Source organism: Periplaneta americana, chromosome 15, assembly GCF_040183065.1.
Source record: "Periplaneta americana isolate PAMFEO1 chromosome 15, P.americana_PAMFEO1_priV1, whole genome shotgun sequence".
NCBI classification, from domain to species: Eukaryota; Metazoa; Arthropoda; class Insecta; order Blattodea; family Blattidae; genus Periplaneta; species Periplaneta americana.
Genome location: NC_091131.1, coordinates 153447872 through 153468246, shown reverse-complemented (window position 1 = coordinate 153468246; position 20375 = coordinate 153447872). Strand labels below are relative to the sequence as shown.

Below are 20375 nucleotides of genomic sequence, written 5' to 3'. Positions count from 1 at the left end.
TGGCTTTTAAGGAACCCGAAGGTTCATTGCCGCCCTCACATAAGCCCGCCAGCGGTCCCTATCCTGTGCAAGATTAATCCAGTCTCTATCATCATATCCCACCTCCCTCAAATCCATTTTAATATTATCCTCCCATCTACGTCTCGGCCTCCCTAAAGGTCTTTTTCCCTCCGGTCTCCCAACTAACACTCTATATGCATTTCTGGATTCGCCCATACATGCTACATGCCCTGCCCATCTCAAACGTCTGGATTTAATGTTCCTAATTATGTCAGGTGAAGAATACAGTGCGTGCAGTTCTGTGTTGTGTAACTTTCTCCATTCTCCTGTAACTTCATCCTGCTTAGCCCCAAATATTTTCCTTAGCACCTTATTCTCAAACACATTACAACTATAATATGAACAATAAAATTACAATTACAATTACAATAAAAATTAAAGTACGACAAGATTACCTGATTAATGAAAGCTAGACATTTTATCATAGAAGTTAAGAACAAAGAATATTTTCGTATTTACTGAATTACAAATTAAACCTACAATAACAAAATTCTATAGTGATGAAATTACCGGATATTGATATATTTTGTGATAGATTAAGAGAACTATTTACAAGAAACCATGTCTGAACGAGTCTCAATTACTGACCAAGTGCCTAGTAATTTTGCATTTGAATTCAATTTTATTTCGACAGTCCCTGATGCTAGCAGGTAACGAATTTCAGAGTCTTGGCAGGACTATTGTGAAAGAGGATGAGTATGAGGAGGTGTGATGGGATGGTATTGTTAGTATTGTTTCATGGCGAGAGCGTGTGTTCAGGTTGTGGTGGGAAGAAAGGTAAGTGAAGCGAGACGACAGGTACGAAGGAATATAAGAGTTCAAGATTTCGAAGAGAAGGAGAAGTGAATGTAAATTTCTTTTCTTATCTAGTTTAAGCCAACCTATTGTTTCCAGGGATGGGGTAATATGATCATATTTACGAACATTGCTTACAAAACGTACACACAAGTTATGAGCACGTTGAAGTTTCGTTTTGTTGTCGCTGGAAAGGTTAGTCAGTAAAATGTCAGTATAGTCAAAATATGAACAATATGAAAATATGAACAATAAAATAAACGTTAGTAAATGGGCCAAACAAAAGCAGTTCGCGGGCCATAATTTGGCAAACCTTCTCCTACAATCCTGTCCTACAGTACAATCTAAAGTGGTCAAGTAATTACTATAGTCTCTCACAATACGGGTTGAACACAATTCAGTGAATTCACCAAAGAGTGATCAGAAAAAAATTACAGAACAAGAGCCCCTATTTAATTTTTCTTATAAATCTGTAAAGAACACATTTCAGATTGGATTAGTGTTGTGTTAGTTGACGATAGAGAAAGTGAACATTTTTCTCAGAAGTGGGAAAGTATGGGTCCCCTAAATGGAGCTGGAAATATACAAGACACTGGGGCGTGTTTTTGTTGTTTTTCACTAGAGACTTGATCGAGAGCATTGTTGCTAAAACCAATCGTTATGGACAACAATTTACCACCTCGAAGATCTTCCTCCTTAGGTCTCCCATCAGAAACTGATTTCCTGTGACTGTGAATGAAATGTACGTTATTTATGATGATGAAAATAATGAACAAACCAACAATAAAATCATATTTCTTCACAAAAAGAATAATATCTACTCCAGGGTTTGATGATATGATTTCGAGGGACAGATTCAAACTGATATGTAAATTCCTCAATTTTGCTGACAACTCTAAGCAAAACAGTTACACAGAGCCTTCTAAACTATATAAAATTTCCCCCATATTGTCAGATCTGAACATCAAATTCCAAAGTCTCCCATCTCCCTGGACAAAAGTATGACATTATGGAATCAATCAATCTTCTTAATGTATCCAGCTGTTTGCTGACAACATAAAGTCCACTGTAGTCTATTCAGTTGTTTTCCACGAGAAATGAGGGGTATTTTGATCGGTGTTCATTATAGACGCCTGTTGCTAGTAGCCAGAGTTGGGGTGTAGTCAATATATACTGCAGGGCTGTGTCTTCTGCAACTGGTACTGATGATTTTAATTTACTTCTTTTGTGGTTTATGGATGGACAGTATAGAAGAATGTGTTCCAGATCTTCATCATGATTATTACACCACATACAAGTAGGATTATCAGAAATGTGATATCGGTGTAGGTACAATTGAGTGACAATGTGACCTGTTCTGGCTCTTGTTAAAAATGTTAGAACATGTCTGGGCAAGATTTTGTACATTTTCAGATCATTTGGTTTCTTTTGTACAGACTGTAAAATTTTTCCTTTGAGAGAAGAGAGCCAATTGTTGATCCATAGGTTTGTAAAATGAGACTTTACTGAAGCAAAAGCATTGGAAGAGGTCTTGGTTGCAAATATGTTGCCTGTTTTGCAATATTATCGACTTTCTCGTTTCCAGGTATACCACAATGACTAGGTATCCATTGAAATGTTATTTCCTTTTGGAGTTCTTTCAGTTTACTTAGTTGTTTGTGGAATAATTCTATGTGCAGATAGGTTTGGTACATATTTAATTATATTAAATATAGCCCCCTTGGAGTCTGTAAGTATGCAAATAGATTTTTCAGGAATTTGAGTAACACACTGAAGAGCAGCATCAATAGCTAGCAATTCAGTGTCAAGACTGGAGGAGGATGAACATGGTATGAAATAACTTTCTTGATATTTTGGTATCATTATTAGGATTTAGAGATCTATATGTACAAATTTGAAGGTGATCCTTATATGTGCTGCAGAGTAGTTCCATGGAATCTAACTTAAGAATGTATGGAGGATCACTTTTGAAATGATTTCCTGGAATTTGTATGCTATGTTCTGGAATCACCCATTTCCATGGAGGAATTTCGTTCACAACTGGAGTTTTAGCAATGAGTACACATTATGGAAAGGGAGATTATCTTTCAAACAGTACTTGCCGCTAGAAACATAACAAGAACTTAAGAATTGTGTGAATCTACAATTGGACATGTGTGGTCCTTTGCGGTTTACACTGGCAGTACAACCAAACTTGAATCATCACAAATACAGACAAAAGACAACAGCTATTGTGTTACATTTAGTAGAACCGCTTCTAAATAAAGGCAGGACGTTTGGAAGGATAATTTTTACAACTCACCACAGCTGGCAGCAATGCTGAAAAGCAAAGGGACCGATTGTGTTGCACTAAAATTGAACAGATGTGGGGTTTCTAAATGAATTAGGAATAAGAAACTGGAAAAAGGTGAATTATTTGTTCAGCACTCAAGCCCTCACTGGAGTGACAAAAAATATGTTACTTTGATCTCTAGATTTCACAGTGACGAAACTCGGACAGAAGAAAAAGAGGGATAGAAAAGGAAAAGCCCTATAATAAATATATAGGAGGCATTGACCTCAAGGATCAGCTGTTACAGATGTATCTAGTATAGGGGAAACGTCTGCATAAGTGGTACATAAAGCTCTTCAGAACACTCCTAAATGCCACAGTGGTCAATTCCATGACAAATTATAAGCAAACTAGTGGAAAGAAAACTGATCACTTATCATTCAGAATTCTATTACTATGATGTACCGAAGTACATATTATGATATTTCTGTGCTGGAATTCTGCATTACCATATGGTGAAGAATGAGTAGAACGGAGAAACATTCTTTCCGGCACCAGGATTCGAACCCGGGTTTTCAGCTCTACGTGCTGACGCTTTATCCACTAAATCACACTGAATTCAAATTCCAATGCCGGATTGAATTCTTCTCAGTTTAAGTCTGTACATAGCACGTCAACACGTAGAACTGAAAACACAGGTTCGAATCCCAGTCCTGGAGATAATTTTTCTCTGTTCTACCCATTCTTCACCATTCAGAATTCTGCTTGCTGAGAGATTGTACCTTCAATTCGGAGATTCAGAATAGAAAGTACATAAAAAAATCAGATAACACCACAATTCGACTGAACGAGAGACACTTTCCCAGAATAATTCCACCTAGTGAGAATAAAGCGAGACAGTAAAGAAGGTGTGTTGTGTATTCCAAACATGGAAAGAAAAAAAGACACAATGTTTTTCTGCCATATTTGCAATGTCAGTCTCTGCGTCAAAGAATGCTTCGAGGCATATCACACCAAGAAAAACTTGTAAGGCAATGTGTAAGGTTACCATATATCAGCATTTACGGGGACATGTCCGCTTTTTGATAATAAACATAGTCGTCTGCATACATTTTTGGAAATCCTCTAATTTGTCCGCGTTTTTCATATTGAAGTCTTATTTATTCATTTTTGTTTGTTAGGTCTCATGTTACTGTGAGCTGTGGAAGCATATTGCAATATAAGTGATTGTTAAAAGTGTAAATGCTGTTTATTCACATAAATCCTTCATTTTGTTAATTATAAATAGCAGTGAACTTATCAAGCAAGTTATTAAATTCCATGAATTAGACTTACCATCGATTCTGTGAAAGACTTCTTTCAGTGAAATTTAATTTCCGACAATTTACATGAAAATGTATGTTTGACTATTTGCAAAAGAAATTTTAAATCTTCCATCCGACACTCCAGACAATATGCTTTACTCACCTAAGAAGTACAAAGGACTTGGTCTTCATAAAGCAAGCTGGGAAGCTTTTCTACAGTTTATCAACGCTTGCAAATTGCTTACAAAGACAAACAACATATATGTTTCAAATACACGTGATTTGACCAATGAAATACAAGCAAGTCTGGATAAACTTGGATTGGCAAATATTGACTCCTCTGATCAGATAAATGTACCATCTTTACGAAAACTCCTACGAGACAAAGAGTTTTATTCCTGGTGTACGTTGCCTCAGAAAGGAAAGGGAGTCATTCTATACAAAGAATACACACCTAGTAATAAATGGCTAGCTAAACCGAATGGATTGACCAGCAGCGAATGGAAGGACGCTATTAAGATGACTGCCAATGTCTGCCCAGTACGTGCTCTACCAGGTAGGTCTCAGAATGGAACCCACTGCCGACATTGTCGGAGTGAGAAAGAAACACTTGCTCACATTCTGGGAGCCTGTCCTCATGGAGAACTACTGAGAAATAGTCGTCACCACAAGATTCGATCCCTCCTAGCATTGTCCCTACGAGGAAAAGACTACCAAGTAGAGGAGGAGGTCCATGGTTTGTCCACAAATGGATCTACAAGGCGCACTGACATCATCGCTATCTCGACAAGATCAACAAGCGGATTCATAATGGATCCAACTGTAAGGATGGAAACGTGCGAAAATCAACCTACTGAGGTACATCAGAAAAAATGCGACATATACGACCCCACTATACCATATTATAAGCAAAAATATCATCTAACATCGATCGAAGTTATTGGATTACTGATTGGGGCTAGAGGGACCATCACAAAAAGATTCGCGCATTTTTGCAAGCAGTATGGTCTAGGACAAACTCTTGTCATTGAAGTATCTCTGTCTGCAGTGAAGGGATATATAAAAATCCTAAGAAACTATCTCTACACGTAAATAGATTGATCTTTTCCTATGGCGATCTGCTCACTTAAGTTGGGTCTTGCAACTAGTGCTAAATAGACGACTGTGATCACTTGATAGGAAATGGATACCGTACTAGGAAACTTTATGTTTATTCTGGAATTAATGATCTTTTGTTTAGTCGTTTTCAATTATTTATAATTGTGTTATTTCTTTTTCTTTTCCTTCTCCGTTGTTTTTTTTTTCATTATAATTGTGTACCTACCATTTACTAAAAAAAAAAAAATAAAAAACAATTTTTTTGTAAGCTTTGTCTTCTAGGCAGCCTTCACTTGGAGGAAGCTGAATAAAATTCAGAATAATAAGTAACAAGGAATTGTTAAAGAAAATTAGATCTAATGATAAATATGCAGAAGCTACAGAAGTGATATAAACGAAGAAGTCGGTACAAGGAGTTCGTTGGTGAGAGGAATGTGTAAGCATTTTGAGATTTCAGAATATGGTAACTCTAGTAATGTGGGTTTTGTAATATTACTTTATGAAGCTTAATTAGTATTATGTGTAATTTTCAAAACTAAGCATTTTTTCAGGCGAGTTAAGAGCCATTTTGATAAACTACTGCATTTTTATCAATGACGCATTTAAATTCCCGGTATCCCTGCACTAGCACCAAGTTTAAATGTCTGTCAAAACATTGGCAAAGGGTTAACATTAGTCAGAAAACACCCAACATGGATCACTGGTATGCTAACTAAATATTGTGGGATTTTCATTTATGAAATACTGGATAGAAATGAAATCCTTTCCATACTAGTTTCCACTTTATGAAGTGACTAACAGAGAGTGACATAATGTTGCTGTTACTAGAGGCTCAGTTGCCACCTAATCATGGTACGAGTTCAAAATGAGTTAAGCGCCAGAATATTTAAAATACGAGTATAACTGAGTATTTACACTTTTACAAAAAAAAAAAAAAAAAAAAAAAAAACAAAAAAACAAAATAAAACAAAAGAAGACAAAAACAAAAGCAATAACTACTATCTTGAAAACCATACGAAAATATACAACTCATGACAATTAAAGAAAAATCTAAAATATCTAAAAAAATAAATAAACAAAAGAAGACAAAAACAAAAGCAATAATTAATATCTTGAAAACTATACGAAAATATACAACTCATGACAATTATTAGAAAAAATCTAAAATATCTAAAAAAATAAACAAACAAAAGAAGACAAAAACAAAAGCAATAATTAATATCTTGAAAACCATACGAAAATATACAACTCATGACAATTATTAGAAAAAAATCTAAAATATCTCAAAAAATAAATAAACAAAAGAAGACAAAAACAAAAGCAATACTTACTACCGTGAAAACCATACGAAAATATACAATACAAAAGAACCATTGAATATCTACCAAGGAAAACAACAACTGCTCTCTTCCAACTTTTCACCGGCTTGAGCACCTCAACAAACTAGGAAAATAAAACCCCAAATTCATGTACCATCTGTGATAGCTATGCACTTATGAACAAGGACTGTTTCCTACAATGCAGAAAATTTGATACAGGAAAACAAAGAAGACAATATCTTCAAGGATTATAATGGGAAGCAAATGAATTAACGACTTAAGCTTTCACGGTGAAACAGACCAGAAATCTGTGGTGTTCAGGTAAAGGAGAATAAGTCATTTTTTTGTGCAGATGAAATTTTGTTCCCCAGATGAACACACAAATTAAATTATACAAGTGAATGTGCAAAAATCAAAAGGATACTTGCAGTTGTTGTGTTTTGTGTGGAAAATTATTTGCAATAAGGGTCCGAAGTTTAATTTTCATTTGTCTCCAAATTCATTTTTATGACTTATCTCCCTTTACCCAAACAACACAGAAATAACCTTATGCTATTCCACCATGTTCTGGAACTACACACAAGTTCCTCATCAGGACACACAGACATGACCAGAGAGGGAGCCTACTTTGGCAACTCCAAACAACCCAGTACTCAATTTGTTTAGGAGGTTGAGTGAACCTCAGGGCCATTTGGGAAGTTTTGGCAACATGAAAAATCTCATCACCACCTGGAATTGAACCCAGGACCTTCCAGTCCATAGCCAGTTCCTCCACCAACTGAGCTATCAGCTGCCAAATGAAAAGCATATGTATGTGAAAATGTAGATCATGTTGGTTGCCCAGCACGCATTCTTCAGAATGCAATTCAGCATTTGGCTGATAGCTAGTTTAATTGCTTGATTTAGAATGTATTGTGATTAAACTCAACTATTTTTCTATACTATATATCGGCCATTCTAAAATTAAGGGCAGATTTGAGCTCCTACAATTTTTAAAAAGAAAACTATCATTTTATTCTTCACCTAACATAATTAAGAACATTAAATCCAGATGTTTGAGATGGGCAGGGCATGTAGCACGTATGAGCGAATTCAGAAATGCATATAGTATGTTAGTTGGGAGACCAGAGGGAAAAAGACCTTTGGGGAGGCCGAGACATAGATAGGAGGATAATATTAAAATGGATGAGGGAGGTGGGATATGATGATAGAGAATAAATTAATCTTGCACGGAATAGGGACTGATGGCGGGCTTATGTGAGTGCGGCAATGAACCTGCGAGTTCCGTAAAAGCCATTTGTAAGTAAGTAAAACTACCATTTTGCTCAAACAAATTATATGTATATCAGCTTCTCATATACTTTCATTTATCATTATATAGAATACCACGATCAAAACTGCCTATTTAAAATGAAATAAAATTTCTGATTTTGCTCTGAAACACGAAAGTGACGCAGAAGTTACGTCACCTTCATGGTTACCAGATTTTGTGATATACAGTAATCTTCAAATATGTACATCACTGGGAGGTTAAATGATAAGAAGTTTACTTTCTTAATTTACAAGTATAATGAGAAACAATCATAAATATAGTAATGTGATATGTAATTTAAAAACTTCTTAATATTATGTAACATTGTGCCGGTAGTTTTCCGGCACTCTGTCTTTTCTTTCTCTTTCATTTTATTGATTTTCTTTCTTGATCCTTTGTGACCTGTCCTGTTAATTTCTTTCTACTCTTATACGTAGATGTCTCTGTTTTAGTTTTGTTTTTTCCTGCTAGTTATGTTTCTTTATTATTCAATATACCAGGAGACGAGGCTATTTCAAGAGTACCTCTCTCATTGGTTGATTTTGGATTTTGTCGGTTGCGAGGCATTCTGGCACCTCGCGTCATGTTGGAGACAGAGTCTGGCCCTGACCATGAGGGCTTGAGGTTCAACAGCTGATCCTCAGAGAGGAAACCTCGCAGCTGGGCCGCATGTTTGTAGCGACAGAGTCACTATTCGCTAAGTCATCTGATGCCAAGGAGAAAGCGTTGAGATGTGCATACTTGGTTAAAGAGGGAGAGAGAGAGATTAAGTTTCGTCGGTACGTATGTTTTTTTCTTACATTTCCACTTGGGTTGTTATGGATGATACAGGTTAGACTTTCCATATTTTATAAATTTTGTTATCGCTCTTGTCCACTATTATATATTTACATATTGTATTTCTAGTTATATTTATGACCTCATGACCTCTTTCCTATATATATATATATATATATATATATATTACTATTTGTACATCTGATTTGTCATGACATGGGACATTTATATATTATTTTAACGTACCGAAATACATATGATATTTCCATGCGGATATTCTGCGTCATCATACGATGAAAGAGTAATGGAACGGATCCCGGCCAACTAGTCACTCATAACGAGTGCACCTCAGCACATGTGTGGACTTCGGTCCTACGTTCATAGACATCTATGACGTAGTGCAGAGGGCGGCCACTAGAGGGAACCTAAGAGTTGGAGCTTAATCTGAGACGATTCTGTCCGGCGCCGGGGTTGTATCCGGTGTGGCTTAGTGGATAAAGCATCAGCACGTAGAGCTGAAAACCTGGGTTCAAATCCCGGTGCCGGAGAGAATTTTTCTCCGTTCCATTACTCTTTCATCGTATGATGACGCAGAATATCTGCATGGAAATATCATATGTACTTCGGTACATTAAAATAATATATATGATATGCGTAAATCACTTCGTGATTTAAGACGGCGCTTATTCCGTCGGATCCTGGCCAACTAGTCACTCATAACGAGTGCACCTCAGCACATGTGTGGACTTCGGTCCTACGTTCATAGACATCTATGACGTAGTGCAGAGGGCGGCACTAGAGGGAACCCAAGAGTTGGAGCTTAATCTGAGACGATTCTGTCCGGCGCCGGGGTTGTATCCGGTGTGGCTTAGTGGATAAAGCATCAGCACATAGAGCTGAAAACCCGGGTTCAAATCCCGGCACCAGAGAGAATTTTTCTCCATTCCATTACTCTTTCATCGTATGGGACATTTAGTTTACATATGTGTCTGCTGAGTCATCATGGACAGTGTTTGTTGTAGAAATGCGCATTGGCAGTGTATATAGTGTGTTTGTAGAATGTGTTTCTTTGCCGTCATGTTACAATTAGATAATTCTGATCTTAATTTGATTTATTATGATAATTAGTAGAGGTCTTTGTTAGTTATAATGAACAATTAATCAATCAATCTTCTTAATGTATCCAGCTGTTTGCTGACAACATAAAGTCCATTATAGTCCACTGTAGTCTATTCAGTTGTTGTTTTTCACGAGAAATGAGGGGTATTTTGATTGGTGTTCATTATAGATGCCTGTTGCAAGTAGCCAGAGGTGGGGTGTAGTCAATATATACTGCAGGGCTGTGTCTTCTGCAACTGGTACTGATGATTTTAATTTACTTCTTTTGTGGTTTATGGATGGACAGTATAGAAGAATGTGTTCCAGATCTTCATCATGATTATTACACCACAGACAAGTAGGATTATCAGAGATGTGAAATCGGTGTAGGTATAATCAAGTGACAATGTGACCTGTTCTGGCTCTTGTTGAAAATGTTTGAACATATCTGGGCAAGTTTTTGTACATTTCCAGGTCATTTGGTTTCTTTTGTACAGATTGTAAAATTTTTCCTTTGTCAGAAGAGAGCCAATTGTTGATCCATAGGTTTGTAAAATGAGACTTTACTGAGTTATAATGAACAAGAGCGAGTAAGATTTCTCTCCTTTCTCTCTCTCTCTCTGTCTTTCCATTAGTTTTCGTGTTTCCCTTTGGCAGTTGAGCTGTAACATTGTAATTGTACATTACATATTTTTTCCCCAGCATGAGTTTCACTTTTCTGGCTTTCATCAGTTTTCTGTGTCCCATGTCGGGATTTTTAATGGTTGCTATTGTTATGTACATAGGCATCGAAATATTAGTGTGGTAGATTATCTTTTGTTATTCATTTGTTTATAGTTATTACCTTATTTGTTTTTCTTCTTGATGTTAATAAATTGTTCTTTGTTTAAGGTGAAAGTTTTAGTTTTATTGTTCAACCCAGTTTTCCACAAGGTTTTCATCTTTTATCTAAGGTCAACGGGTTTTTAATGGGCAAACGGAATCCAGCACGGTTCATTGGTACCAGATTGCGTGGTTTTTGGTAATAGTTTGATGCCTTGTTGGATGTGGGTTTTCAGGGCTGATTATTTATTGTTTTTGTTTACTGTTGCATAATGGAGCCTGAACTTGTTGCATGGCATTTGCTCCAAAAGGATGAGTTGGTGTACGAGTTGAGAGTACGTGGGGCAGAGGTCAATCCATCTGCAGACTGTGCGACATTGTTGGCCAAGATCAAGGAACCAGGTTTTGTGCCTAAACATGGCTTGCGTAAATTTCCTCAAGTTACGATTGCTAATAAATTATTTAAGTGTACTGAGATAGTCGATTCCCTTTTGGAAAGAGTTGAAGATCTTAAGGTCGATTTCACTAGGGATTGTTACAGGAGAAATTTTAATAGAATTTCTCATTGGGAAATGTATCTAAAGAACATTATGGGAGTTAATTTGAAGCAGCTCGGTAGGGAAAGGTGTGAGCTTGAGATGCAACGGATGGTCGGTGCTAAGATTAGTTTAATGACTTTGAAAATGTGTGTTCGCAGGAGAGTAGTGAACTACATACTCCGAACGTGAGAGACTCGCAATTTGTGAGTGATTCGGTTCCAATGTGTAGTCAGCCGTCGGTTGGGGCTGTATCAGATGAGGAAACTGTTCCTTATTCGGCTTTTAATTCACCTAAACTTCCTAATTCTTTTGAGTCTGTTTTATCAAAGTGGGTTTCCTTTTCTGCGTCATCATCTCTCACCTTACTTAGTAAGTAAAAGTTGAATATGTTAGTTATAATTTCTGAGAGAAAATGTTGTTGTTGTTTTCTAATGCCAGGCGTTTGACAATAAAGTCATTTGACCTCTTGCACTCCAATATTTTTCGAAGATATTACCATGGTCAGCCAATGAAGCACAGATTTTGAGGTGTTCCGAATCCATCTCTTGGTCTGAGTCGCACAATGGGCAGTTAGGGGACTGATATATTCCAATTCTATGCAGATGCTTGGCCTAACAGTCATGGCTTGTTGCCAATGTAAATGCAGCTACAGACGATTTGCGTGGTAAATCGGGAATTAACTGTGGATTATGATGCAGAGAGTTCCATCTTTTCCCTTGTGATTGTGTTATCAAATTTTGTTTGTTGAAGTCTAAGTATGTAGATTTAATAAATCTTTTCACAGAGTAATACGTAGATTTAGTAACAGGTCTGTAAGTAGCAGTGCTGCCCTTCTTTGCTAAAGCATCCGCATTCTCGTTTCCCAGGATTCCACAATGTGATGGTATCCATTGGAATACAATTCTTTTATTGAGTGATATTAATTGAGAGAGCATTTTAGTTATTTCTGCTGTTTGAGATGAAGGTGTGTTTAGAGACTATTGATAGAATAGCTGCTTTGGAGTCTGACAATATAACTGCATTCTTAAATTTATTGATGTGGCAGAGAAGATTCCTGAGACTTTCACTTATTGCAATGATTTCTCCGTCACAACTTGTTGTTCCATACCCAAGAGATCTATAAAGGGAGAAGAGACAGCATGTAACACCTGCACAGGCACCTTGTTCTCTGGAGATCAAGGATCCGTCAGTATATAAATGAAGCCAGTTTTGTGGAGAGTACCTAATATTAATTGTCTCTAAAGACAACTGTTTCAGTATTTCAGTGTTTACTTCTGATTTCAGTATTTCTTCTGTTAAATTTAGATTATATTCTGTATTCTATAGAGTTAAAGGGTTTGGTAAAATAAAGTAGAAGTCAGTAACAATAACACATGAAATTTAGAAGTTTTTAAATATAAAATTGAGATGTCTGTAAATGATACTGCTAGACAAGCATGTATGTCATGTGTGCATATATATAAAGTTACATAACTCAGATCAGCACAACTACATTCAGTCTGGCATAAATTAAGAGTTATCTTACATCAACATCACAATAATTTAATGAACAATAACTTCCATCATTAAGAGTCTCAACTCGCCTTTGATACCTTCAAACATTGTTAAGATTATGGGGAACGCTTTTTGCTTACCTGTTGAAACATATTCCATAATCCTTCTCGAAGGTGGTGGAAATGGTGCAGGAGTCGTATGAGCAGCCACTCCTGCTGGTAGCGAACACTTGGCTGCTGACCCTCTCTCAGAAGACTATTCTGCAGCCATTTTGCCAATACATCTGCTGATTCCTAAAAAAATGTAAACCAATATTAATAGAAAACTGTCTAGTGAAAGAGAGTTAAGACATAGAATGTCGTTCTTAAGCTCAGAAGTGTCCTTAATAATTATAGCTGGGTCCTCGTGCTCCTGGATAGCAGTCAATCTACCTGTGAAGTGAAAATCGGCATTAGGGTTATTCCAGTGTTGATCCACATTTAGACATAACTTTTAGTACTGTAGCTTTATTCCCATATGAACTTCAAAACATCTGAATATTGCAAATAGTACTGTCCAAGTAGGTAATATTCCTTTAATTTTCAGTCCTCTATCTTAATGACATCAGGGTGAAAAAAATATTTTATATGACTGTTACAGGTGTGACTTGCAAAAATAGGCAGCCCTATACAAACATTTGCTAAATTACATTTAAAAACTCTGTGAATCTGGCTTTCCTTGACATTATATGTATTTTTTTCTGTCACGAGAAAGTATGAGGAAGCTATATCTACTTTCAGAATGATTCTAAATTAATTTGTCCTTTTTTAATGATTTTTTAAATATATGTTGATATAATATAGGTTGAGAGGGTTTGGAATTGAACGGGTTACATCAGCTGCTTGTCTATGTGGATGACATGAATATGTTAGGAGAAAATCCACAAACAATTAGGGAAAACGCGGAAATTCTAGCTGAAGCAAGTAAAGCGATAGGGTTGGAAGTAAATCCCGAAAAGACAAAGTATATGATTATGTCTCGTGACGAGAATATTGTACGAAATGGAAATATAAAAATTGGAAATTTATCTTTTGAAGAGGTGGAGAAGTTCAAATATCTTGGAGCAACAATAACAAATATAAATGATGCTCGGGAGGAAATTAAACACAGAATAAATATGGGAAATGCCTGTTATTATTCGGTTGAGAAGCATTTATCATCTAGTCTGCTGTCAAAAAATCTGAAAGTTAGAATTTATAAAACAGTTATATTACCGGTTGTTCTTTATGGTTGTGAAACTTGGACTCTCACTTTGAGAGAGGAACATAGGTTAAGGGTGTTTGAGAATAAGGTGCTTAGGAAAATATTTGGGGCTAAGAGGGATGAAGTTACAGGAGAATGGAGAAAGTTACACAACACAGAACTGCACGCATTGTATTCTTCACCTGACATAATTAGGAACATTAAATCCAGACGTTTGAGATGGGCAGGACATGTAGCATGTATGGGCGAATCCAGAAATGCATATAGAGAATGGAGAAAGTTACACAACACAGAACTGCAGGGATTGTATTCTTCACCTGACATAATTAGGAACATTAAATCCAGACGTTTGAGATGGGCAGGACATGTAGCATGTATGGGCGAATCCAGAAATGCATATAGAGTGTTAGTTGGGAGGCTGGAGGGAAAAAGACCTTTAGGGAGGCCGAGACGTAGATGGGAAGATAATATTAAAATAGATTTGAGGGAGGTGGGATATGATGATAGAGACTAGATTAATCTTGCTCAGGATAGGGACCAATGGCAGGCTTATGTGAGGGTGGCAATGAACCTCCGGGATCCTTAAAAGCCAGTAAGTAAGTAAGTAAGTATATGTTACAGGTTGGACAGATGTTACGGGTTAGATATAGTACAAAACAATTCCATTAAACTTAATTTGGAGCACATACATTTTATGTAAAGACCAATTTTCCATGGAATTGATAGTTGTAAACGACAAAAATTATGAACAAAACAGTAAGTTATATAAGTTATTGTACACAAAACAAATACAACACAACTCAAGATTTTCAGTACCTATATCTGTTAGAACTAGAAGAAGAAAACATTACACAACTCAATTAACATTGAAATTCTGAGTTCAGACATTACTTTTTAAAAGAAAAGAGACCTCGATCATTAACAACTGTTGGGGGCGGAACCACCTTCAAAATGCTAGAAACTGTCTCAAAAGATTCATCATTTTCTTCTGGCCAAATCCAAAAATTTGATCCGCTAGGATGCATATAACGTAAGAGAACAAGATCCTCCCCTATGTCTAATACAGTAGCATAATAATTTTCCCCTTTACTGCCTTTTACACTACTCCTTAAGTGAATGAACACAAAATCTCCATTTTTCACATGGTTGGTTTTGTTTCTAAAATTGCTCATTGCTTGATGGAAGAACGATAGCAACATCTTTTGACGTTGCTCAGAGGTTTGACCCATAACTAAGGCGCCACTTTTCTCTGCAGTGGCGAAGTAGTGCAGGCTTTGCAACTTTGGAATGTAAGACACTGATTCCCATCTACTTCTAACATTTCTCTTGCAGCTTCAATTTTAGCAGCATTAATATATTTCATTTTAATGCCAGGATTAATTTCTTTTGCACATTTGTAGAACTCCTCTGGATTAGCAATACTGAATTTCCTACTTTTCACTGGAAGCCATACACTATATTTCACTCTTCCACCAACACCATCTACTGCACCCTTTCCGTGGTAGAAAGTAAAACATTTCCAATCTACTTTTACAGTGAAGTCCTTCTCAAAAAATAGCAGATTAGACGTTGTTGTTGTTGTTTTCTAATGCCAGGCGTTTGACAATAAAGTCATTTGACCTCTTGCACTCCAATATTTTTCAAAGATATTAGGCCAGCCACTGAAGCACAGATTTTGAGGTGTTCCGAATCCATTTCTTGGTTTGAGTTGCACAATGGGCAGTTAGGGGACTGATATATTCCAATTCTATGCAGGTGTTTGGCCAAACAATTATGGCCTGTTGCCAATCTAAATGCAGCTACAGACAATTTTCGTGGTAAATCGGGAATTAACTGTGGATTATGATGCAAAGAGTTCCATTTTTTCCCTTGGGATTGTGTTATCAAATTTTATTTGTTGAAGTCTAAGTATGTAGATTTAATAAATCTTTTCATAGAGTAATACGTAGATTTAGTAACAGGTCTGTAAGTAGCAGTGCTGCCCTTCTTTGCTAATGCATCCGCATTCTCGTTTCCCAAGATTCCACAATGGGATGGTATCCATTGGAATACAATTCTTTTATTGAGTGATATTAATTGAGAGAGCATTTGAGTTATTTCTGCTGTTTGAGATGAAGGTGTGTGTTTAGAGACTATTGATAAAATAGCTGCTTTGGAGTCTGACAATATAACTGCATTCTTAAATTTATTGTTGTGGCATATAAGATTCCTGAGACTTTCACTTATTGCAATGATTTCACCATCAAAACTTGTTGTTCCATATCCAAGAGATCTATAAAGTGAGAAGAGTTGGAATTTGGGTTATTTTACGATGCTGTATCAACATCTAGGTTATTTAGCGTCTGAATGAAATGAAGGTGATAATGCCAGTGAAATGAGTCCGGGGTCCAGCACCGAAAGTTACCCAGCATTTGCTCGTATTGGGTTGAGGGAAAACCCCAGAAAAGACCCCAACTTGCCCCGACTGGGATTCGAACTCGGGTCACCTGGTTTCGCGGCCAGACGCGCTGACCGTTACTCTACAGGTGTGGACTACAAGTAATAATTTCGAATGTATTGAAAATTCCTCCATCTGACTCACTTTTACTGGAATGACCCATTTGCATTAATGCAGTTATATCTTTGCAGCCCTCTCAACATGTGCATTAGCATAACTGAAATTTCAAAAGGCTCTTCCCAGAACCATCATGTAAGCAGATGTGATGACAATTCAGTTAGTAAGATTGAAGCAGTTTTTTTTTCTTTTGATTCTATGATATTGCAATTCAGTAATTGAATGCATGGATTGTGGAACTGTATTTTCTTCTCTTACATGAATGATGTTTAAAAATAGAAATAAGTTGAAAAAACTGTAAAATGACTTTAAAACAGAAATATTGAAGTGAATGATTGTTTATTATTTGACGAAATAGCGCATGTAAAAGCTTTTATCAAAAACAAAGTAGAAGCTGATCACAAAAGTTGGAAGAATGCTTTGTCGTCTCATGAAAAGTATTTTGAAATTTTTGTCATACTAATGAAAAGTACAAGGAAACCCTTCATGTAGCACAATCTTTTTTTTTTTTTGCCATATCTGCTCATAACACTAATGTTGAGTGTGTATTTAGTTCATATATTAGTGCAGTGGTCAGATGAGAAAAATAGACTGGTTATCAGAACCATTACAAACATCCTGGTTACATTCTTTAAGGATTATACTTGCAAGTGATTTTCATGACTATTTAATCAGAAATTCATATATATATATATATATATATATATATATATATATATATATATAATTATATAGAAATGTTTGACAAATGTGACTGGTCTACAAGCACAAAACAATAAAGTTTGTAGCTGTTCTCAATTGTCAAGGAATAATGACTTGATTTTCAATAGATAAATAGGCCTATCTTGTAGGTTTTGACGCAACCTTTTCCCCTTAATGATTGTGAACAGATTACAGAAATATCTCGTTTCAGGATGGCATAATTATGGTCATCCTAGCTGTGTGTCACTGTCAACAGCAAATCGGTACTTACCAAATCTAAGAAAGGCTCAAGAAGAAGAATGCTCTGCAACACTCTGTGTTTAAGACGGTGGAGTTTTGAGTTACTATAGTAACGACTTTTGCACAAAGATTCAACTCTGTCCTTCTCTATCAGTTCCTCCATTAATGTTCTGATAAAGTAATGGCTCCTGCTGGTCCCATGCAATATAGTCAGTAACAACTGAACAGCACGTGCTCGCACTTCACTATCCACATGGCAGTTGCTGAAACAGATCCATTCCATCAATGGTATAATACAGTATTATGGCAACAAAAATGTATTCGTAACAAGACTATGTAACGTACACTATAGCATGTTCCAGGCACCAACATAAACCTTTCAATAACTCAATATCAGCACTTCACTACATATAAAAATGTACATAATATTACTGCACTTGAATTCCACCATTGAGACATGAGTATTTACATTTTCATAAAGACAAGAGACATGTTCTTAATTTGGTATCTAATTTCTTAAGCATATTTGTTTATTTCGTATGCTTAAATGACCAATTAAAATCTATTAAATTAATTTCCATAATACAGAAGTATTACATTATTATACAGAGTGATTCAGACCACCTGTAACAGTAATTTATTTTGGAAACTAGTGCATGACAATTTTCGAGACAAAAATATTTATAACTAAACCACATGTGAACTTTCACTTGAGCTTGATTTCATCAATCAGCTCTAACAGGAAGTAGGGTCAGTGGCGTATCACTTTAAAATTTCAAATGGGAGTCGGGGTTAAATAAGGTACCATTTGATAGAGCTCTTCAAAGCAAACAACTTTCATAGGAAACGTTTTTACCAATTCATATTCTTTCAATGAGAAAACGTACAAAAACAATGCCATCAATATTGAGAAATGTTACAAGACGAAAATGTAGACTAGACAATTAATGTGACATGTTACTGAAAGGCTGGACAATTCCAATAATTCTTTTACAAATTTTCAAACTATCTGCCATTCTGAGCAGCACACACCTGTACTTTTCTTCTAACACTGTCAGTGACTTCTAATATTTCGGCGTGGTCAAATGACTGGCAGAGTAGGAAATAATAAAAATGTTTCCTATGGAAGTTGTTCGTTTTGTAAAGCTCTATCAAATGGTGCCTTATTTGACCCGACTCTCATTTGAAATTTTAAAGTGATACGCCACTGAACCTACTTCCTGTTAGAGCTGATTGATGAAATCAAGTTCTAGTGAAAGTTCACATGTGGTTTAGTTCTAAATATTTTTGTCTCGAAAATTTTCATGCACTAGTTTCCGAAATAAATTACTTACGGGTGGTCTGAATCACCCATTGCCTTTTCGTACATTTTCTCATTGAAAGAGTAGGAATTAATAAAAACGTTTCCTATGAAAGTTGTTTGTTTTGAAGAGCTCTATCAAATAGTACCCTATTTGACCCAGACTCCTATTTGAAATTTTAAAATGATACACCACTGACCCTACTTCCTGTTAGAGCTGATTGATGAAATCAAGCTCAAGTGAAAGTTCACATGTGGTTTAGTTATAAATATTTTTGTCTCGAAAATTTTCATGCATTAGTTTCCGAAATAAATGACTGTTACAGGTGATCTGAATCACCCTGTATAACAAATATCATGCATGACAAAATAAGCATCGAAATAGAGGTATAATAATCATTACAAAATCACATCCCTAGCTATATGAATGATAAAGAGAGAGAGGGACTGAGTAGAAAGAGCTGGAGGGTGCAATCGTCGCCCAGCGGTACAGTAGGAACTTTCACTCCTGCCTCTGCTATTGCTACAAGTTCGTTCTAGCAACTTCACTATGTATAACAGCCATATAACATCCCCTCACTTCCCCGTCATTCTCTCACTGAAACCGCATGCCAGGGTGTTCAATCCTACTTTTAGCGATTTTTACTTGGCAGGCAACTTACACAGAATTTGGTCATACTGATTAGCAAAATCTATGGATGGAAGAGAATACAAAATCACAACCACGTCCATATCTTTTTCCAGGACAAAGTTGTTGTTGTTCTTTTCTAATGCCAGGCATTTGACCTCTTGCACTCCAATATTTTTCAAAGATATTGTCATGGTTAGCCACTGACGCACAGATTTTGAGATGTTCTGAATCCATTTCTTGATTTGAGTTGCACAATGGATAGTTAGGAAACTGATATATTCCAATTCTATGCAGATGCTTGGCCTAACAGTCATGGCTTGTTGCCAATGTAAATGCAGCTACAGACGATTTGCGTGGTAAATCGGGAATTAACTGTGGATTATGATGCAGAGAGTTCCATTTTTTCCCTTGAGATTGTATTATCAAATTTTGTTTGTTGAAGTCTTAAGTATGTAGATTTAATAAATCTTTTCACAGAGTAATACATAGATTTAGTAACAGGTCTGTAAGTAGCAGTGCTGCCCTTCTTTGCTAAAGCATCCACATTCTCGTTTCCCAGGATTCCACAATGGGATGGTATCCATTGGAATACAATTCTTTTATTGAGTGTTATTAGTTGAGAGAGCATTTTATTTATTTCTGCTATTTGAGATGAAGGTGTGTGTTTGGAGACGATTGATAGAATAGCTGCTTTCGAGTCTGACAATATAACTGCATTTTTAAATTTATTGATGTGGCAGAGAAGATTCCTGAGACTTTCACTTATTGCAGTGATTTCTCCATCAAAACTTGTTGTTCCATATCCAAGAGATCTAT

At 36.2% G+C, this 20375-nt stretch overlaps 1 protein-coding gene across 1 annotated transcript in view; it reads right to left on the bottom strand.

The window, feature by feature from the left end:
• Nucleotides 1-20375, bottom strand: part of LOC138715457 (probable methyltransferase TARBP1) — an 85631-nt gene that overhangs the window by 41261 nt on the left and 23995 nt on the right. Inside the window, exons 4-5 of the mRNA XM_069848377.1 lie at nucleotides 17660-17891; nucleotides 13031-13183 (exon numbers count right to left, since the gene is read on the bottom strand). Coding sequence (XP_069704478.1) covers nucleotides 13031-13183; nucleotides 17660-17891 — 385 coding nt within the window. The remainder of the gene's footprint in view (nucleotides 1-13030; nucleotides 13184-17659; nucleotides 17892-20375) is intronic.